The sequence below is a fragment of the Chrysochloris asiatica genome, unplaced genomic scaffold (genome assembly GCF_000296735.1).
Source record: "Chrysochloris asiatica unplaced genomic scaffold, ChrAsi1.0 scaffold00061, whole genome shotgun sequence".
Classification (NCBI taxonomy): domain Eukaryota; kingdom Metazoa; phylum Chordata; class Mammalia; order Afrosoricida; family Chrysochloridae; genus Chrysochloris; species Chrysochloris asiatica.
The window spans coordinates 16,861,077-16,867,897 of NW_006408579.1; the positions used below are offsets into that span (position 1 = coordinate 16,861,077).

Sequence of the window (6,821 nt, forward strand, 5' to 3'; positions counted from 1 at the left end):
AAATAACAATCCATCAAGTAATCCTCACAACTGGACCAATAAATAACATCATGATTTATAAATAACAATCCATCAAGTAAGCTTCACAACTGGACCAATAAATAACATCATGATAAATGGGAGAAAGACTGAAGGTGTCAAACACTTAATTTTGTTTGGCTCCACAATCAAAACTCATGGAAGCAGCAGTTAAAAAATAAAACAAGGTACTACATTAGGCAAATCTGCTGCAAAACACCTCTTTTCTCTAAAGTGTTAAAAGAGCAAAAATGGCACTATGAGGATGACAGGAATATGAGGCCAGGGTGTGCCTGACCCAAGTTATGGCGTTTTCAATCACCTAATGAATGGATATGGGAAATTTGAACAATGAATAAAGAATACTGTGGAAGAATTTATGTATTTGATTTACAGTGTTGGCAAATAATATCAAAAGTACCATGGATTGCCAGAAGAACAAAATCTTTCTTGAAAGAAGTACAGCCAGAATACTCCTTAGAAGCAAAGATGGTGAGACTTTGTCTCTCATATTTAGGGAATGTTGTCAGGACAAACTAGTCCTTGGAGAAGGGCATCATGCTTGGTAAAGTAGAGGATTAGAGAAACAGAAGACCACCAATGAGAGGAACTAACATACTGCAGTAACAACAGGTTGAAACATAACAATTGTGAGAATGGCATAGGATAAGGCAATCTTTTGTTCTGTTGTGCATAAGTCAGAATTAACTCAACGGGACGTAACAACAATAACAAGTGGGAAAGTATTCAAAAGTATTAACTTTTTAGATATCCCACTGCTCTTAGAGTAGTAGCAAAAACACACTTATTTCTACTTCTATTCTTAAAAGGAATCCTAATGTGGTGCTGTGGGCTAAAGCACTGAACTGCACAGGCAGTTTGAACCACAAGGTTGGCAGTTCAAACTCACCAGCTGTTCCTTGGAAATCCTATACAGGGATGCTATGAGTTGGAACCAATTCTATGACACTTAACAACAATCCTTAAATGGTATCTCTCAAGATGGAGTACTGATGTGGCATTATTATAAGATAGCACTGGACTATCAACCACAAGGTCAGCAATTCAAATCCAGCACTTGTTCCTCAGAAACCCAATACAGTGTGTCAGCACATGTCAGACCTGATTCAATGGCACTTAACAAATTTCTCAAGATGAAGAAATATATAAAAAATTTGAACAAAACTGTTTTCCTCCATTTCAAAGATCCTAGCATTGTTTGGTTAGTTGGTTGTTTGATTCTCTGGAAAGCAGACACTGAGATTAAATGAGATGTACAAAAAGTTTACCAAGGAGCAGCATCCAGTAGAAAAGGGAGAAAGAAGAATTGAGCAGAAGTTATCAGAAAACCTTCTCCCAGGCCACCTGGGAGATCTGGAGCAAAGATAACCCATTCCACATTGGATAGAAATGGTTAGCCTCTCACACCAGTATACTGTTCAATCATTGATACCAAGAAGATATTGCCTTCAGCCCCTCCAGGAATATGACATCAACTCAAAAGCTGAAGGTGTCTTCAAGGAGATAACAGCTAGAGGTTGTCTGCTAATCACCATGTAGGGGGGAATATGAGCAGTGCATCTCTATGCAGGTTGCTATTACTCATTACTCCTTGTCCCATTCTTTCAAAAGTACACACTAGACTTCCTAAGTCAGTTTACTTTCTACTCTTCATTGCAGTGAAAAGAAAACCATCTTTCCACTGAAAGGCTATCTTAAACTTCACTTTCCACTTTATGGCTATCTTAAATCTTTATAAGCATACTTAAAATTTCAACAGCTATCAGATATAAAAGGTTGAAGATTATTTATCAGAAGTAAGAGAAAAGATACAAATAGCTATTCAAATTTACAATAGCAGGAATAAAATTTTATATGAAAAACGAAACATAATGTGTCAGTGGCTCCAAGATGACAAACTATCATTTAAAAGAATGGGAAAGCTTAGTCACTGAAAATCTGAGGAGATATAGTGAAAACAAATGTCAAAGTAATGCAATACTATTTTTCCTACAGTAAGTAAAGTAGCTCTGAACTACGTAGCATTACATAGATAGGTACAGAGAACCTGGAATCATAAAATTTTATGTAAAAACTTGAAAAATCATATTTGACTTATTTTACTTTAAACCAAAGAATACTCAAATATACATTCTTTACCATATGGAATTCTTTAAAATGCTTTTGTATTAACACTAGCACAAGCACCAAATAGGGCAATTTAAGCATACCTACCTAATACAGTAACCGTTGTAGAGGACTGGGCATTTCCAAGTGGGAAAGTAACAGCTTTGCATATGTATTTTCCAGAATCAGAGAATCCTATGTTATGCAGTGTAATCGTAGCATCATTAAGTGAATAGTTTTTAAACAAGACTCTTCCCTGATATTCTCCTTGAACAGAGAATCCATACTGAGGATGATGAACTGCAACAGTTTGAGAACTTTTGCCATGTATCTTTTCCCATGAAATTTGTGTTATGGTTTCATTTACTTCAATTAGACACTTCAGGGAAACATTTCTTCCCCAGACTGCTGTGACGTGTGGCTCCACAATAATTGGTCCAGCTAAGGCACCTAGTAAAAAATAATAATAAATTACAACTCTTAGAATGGAAAACATTTGCAGTAACATATTTATTATCTTAAATTTTCAAAATATATAAACATAAAACTGTGTATATCATTTTGAGGTAAATATAATTAAGACTCAAACTCGTGGATACTATAATCAAGCAATATTTGCTCAGTGACGAGAACATAAGCTCTGGTAGCGCAGTGGTTATGAATCGGGCTGCTAACCTCAAGGTCATCAGTTCGAAACTACCAGCTGTTACGTGGGAGAAAGATGAGGCCTTCTGCTCCCATAAAAATTTACAGCCTCGGAAACCCTGTACAGGGTCTCTATGAGTCAGAACTGACTCCATAGCACATAACAACTATATACAGAGAGAGAGAGAGAGAGAGAGAGAGAGAGAGAGAGAGAGAAAGAGAGAGAGGGGGAGGAGCTCTGGTAGCATAGTGGTTACAAAACAGGTTGCTAATCATACGGTCAGCAGTTTGAAACTACCAGCTGTTCCGCAGGAGAAAGGTATGAGGCCTTCTGCTCCAGTTAAGATTTACAACCTCGGAAACACAGTACAGGGTCACTATGAGTCGGAACCAACTCCATGGCACATAACAACAACATGGACGTATGTTCAATTAAATACGGGTCCTCTTAAGTTGCCTTAGAGACACATTGGGTTACATGTTGGGCTGTTGACCACATAGTCAGCAGTTCAAACCTACCAGCTATGCCACAGGAGTAACATAAATCTGTCTGCTCCCATAAAGATCTATTATCTAGGTAACCCTAATGCAGTTCTACTCTGTCATATATGGGGTACCTATGGGACACCAGCTGCTCCTTGGAAACCCTGTACAGGGTCGCTATGAGTCATATCTCGACTCAATAGCACTTAACAACAAGCAAATGGGACAGAATAAACAGAAGGCGGGGGCTTGGAAGTTTGTATATGGGTACTCATAAAAATAACATGAAACATTATTTTTCTTACTAAACTAAGAAGTAAACCAAATTAAGCATTCAAATTTGGGAAATACACGTGAAAAAATAAATAACTTTAAAACCTAGAGATGTCAAATATTTTAAATGAACACAAAAACGCAAAACAGAATCACTTACAAAACAATAGAATATGTGTCTAAATATGCTCAAACAGCTCTAGAGAATAAACAAAATAATTTGTATAATAATCTTTCCATAAGAACAGTGCACAAGCCAATTTGATCACACTCACAAGGAGGCAGTTGGTGAGAGTGCCTAAGAATAGACCAACATACAATCAATATGAATACAACACAACCACAATATCTCGAAAGCAGCAATTTCTGTTCAAAGAAACAAACTAACAAAACAGAAAAAGGTCTGGAGACAATACACACCTGCATACAGAAATTCAGAAGATTAATACTAAGATTTGAGAAATGGATAAAATATTGAAAGAACAAAGGAGTTTGCTTATTTGAATCAATGGAAGCCTGAATTACTGATATTGGAGACAAATCTCTCAAAATTAGTAAGGTAAAAGAACAATATCTAAAAAAAGAATGAAAAAATCTGAAGTAAGGCAATTAATGAGGGACAACATGCCAAGGAATAACTTAGGAATGATTAGCATTCCAGAACGAGAAGACACCATACAAAGCATAGATATTCAAAGAGCTTTGAGAAGAAATTTTCCCTAAAATCATGAAAGACAAGGAGATAACCATTCAAGAAGATAAACAAACCTCAAAGTAACAGACCCCAAAAGAAAATCACAAAGATATAGTATAATCAAATTCTTCAATACCAAAGACAAAGCTCAGGAGAAATAAAATCCTGGTAATAACTCATGAAAAATAAAAAGTTACATACAAAGGGGAACCAACAGGATTAAGCTTTGATATCTCAGCCTAAACCATGCAACCCAGAAGGCAAATTGACAATCAACAATGATATGAATGGAGCTCCATCAGCAACAACACAGAATACCTGACCAAGCAGGCTCACGGCATGGTGCCACAATCTGAACCACATATAAAGGAATATTTAGGAGGTTGGAAGGCTTACAGCGAGGGAAATTTGTACCACAAGCAGGAAACTCAGTGCTTTCTAATCCAAGGTGTTCAGCTGCTCCTGAGGCCGCCATCTTGGGTGAGATCAAGTGGAGCAGGGATCAGAGCAGCAACGGACGCCTGATAGAACCGTGGAAAAACAAGGTACAGACATTCTTTTTTGTGTGTGTGGTATCAGTTCATTGGTCTCTCACTATCTACACATCTCCATTCTGGTGACTAGAGAGGGTCCCGAAGCAAGTGGACACCCCACCCCCACCACTGGAGGGTTCTACTACACATGCACACAGATCTCCTCTAAATTTAAAGTGACAGTTTCCACTTAAAAACAAAAAGCAGTGCAAAACGGCCACATCCAGGCCTGAACTGTTTGTCACTAGGAAAAAAGCCTAATTTGACACAGGCAAATTAAAAAGGAAATAGGCCAAAACAACCAACAGTGGCATCCTGAAATTTCTCAGGAAGAAGAGTGAAAAGGGAAGCCCATCTCCTTGATCACATCTACCTGGAAGGCAATCATAAAAAAAAAAAAAAATACCAAACTACTTACCCATCTAATTATTAAGGTCATGGATAACTCCTGAATATGCCCAAAAAACAGAAGCAAATGACCATATGAGCACATGTCCAGAAACAAGATAAAGGGACTAAGGCAAATGAGCTAGAAGGAAACCTACACTCCATACTGGAAGTTGGGCAGGCTTTAGAAATGCCTGAGAAGGAATTTAAAAAAAAAATTTAATGTATCAAAACACTATACAATGGAGTTAAGAAAAATAAGAAGTTAGGAAAGTGCTACAAGAACAATCAAATAACACAGATACAACATTGGAAACAATTCAAAATCTACAGAAAAAGGTCCAAATGATTAATAACAGAATATCAGAAATGGACACTACACTGAAAGGGCAAAGGAGCAGAATTGAAGAGATAGAAGCCAGAGCTAGTGAGCTAGAAGATAAATCTCTCAAAACTACTAAGATAGAAGAGTAAGCACAAAAAAGGATAAAAAAATCTGAAGGCCTAAGATCCATGATGGGCAACATGAAAAGGAATAACTTAAGAATGTTTGGCATTCTGGAACAGGAAGAATCACACAAATTCACAGAGAAGATAGCTGAAGAACTTCTGGAAGAAAAGTTCTCTAACATCCTGAAAAGCAAAAAGATAAGCATTCAAGACGCTCAATGAACCCCAGGAAGGATAAACCCTAAAAGAAAATCACCAAGACATATAATAATCAAGCTTTCCAAAATCAGAGATAAGGACAGAATGCTGAAAGCAGCTAGGGGAAAGAAAAGTGTAACATACAAAGGCAAGCAAATCAGATTAAGCTTGGATCTCTCAACAGAAACCATGCAGGCAAAAAGGCAATAGGGAGACATGTATAAAACCCTGAAAGAAAAAAACTTCTACCCAAGAATCCGCCACACAGCTAAGTTGTCAATCAAATACGGTTGTGCAATCAAAACATTCCAGGATAAACAGAAGCTAAGGGATTTTGCCAAAGCCAATCCTGCTATGAAAAACATCCTAACGAGAGTTATGTGGACTGACAATCAATAAGAACAAACAACAACCAGAGAATAACGTACTTGGCAGCATCACCCTGAACTCAATCGACAAATGGAAGAGTCAAGAACAGAATAAAATGAAAAGAACAGAGGATCTGGGAGGTAAGTCTATGATCAAAACAATTACAATGTGAAAGAAGGTAAACACAGAGGAACAGAGATCCAGGTGGTGAGAAGGTCAGGTAGATTACAGGATAAAATAGACTGTCTTAAATGGAGGGAAGAGTTAATGGAATATAAGGTAACCACACCAGTGGGGTTGGGGTGGGGCAATACAAGACGGGGGGAGTAGGTGGAAGAACAAGAGAGACAGAACACTGAGGCAGGTTTGCATGGCCTAAATAGGACAGATGTAAATAGTGATGCATGCTCAACGTTAGAACAACAGGGCTCTGAGATAGAGGGACCTAGGCATAGTGTAAAGTGGGAAATAATACTAAAATGCTTGACTGTCTTATGAATATTGGTTTCCCTTGCCTACTACTGTAAAACAGACACTTGAGTGGGATAGAAATGAATGTTGGAAAACGTGTTTATAGAAAACCTGTAAGCCCGTCTTCAGCCTCTAACTGATTTGGAATACCTAAAAGAGGTTATAGAACTTGC

At 37.6% G+C, this 6,821-nt stretch overlaps 1 protein-coding gene across 3 annotated transcripts in view; it reads right to left on the minus strand.

The window, feature by feature from the left end:
• Positions 1-6,821, minus strand: part of PVRL3 (poliovirus receptor-related 3) — a 197,244-nt gene that overhangs the window by 132,112 nt on the left and 58,311 nt on the right. For all 3 annotated transcript variants that reach the window (XM_006864193.1, XM_006864192.1, XM_006864194.1), the window contains exon 2: positions 2,254-2,595. In XM_006864193.1, the coding sequence (XP_006864255.1) occupies positions 2,254-2,595 (342 nt within the window). The remainder of the gene's footprint in view (positions 1-2,253; positions 2,596-6,821) is intronic.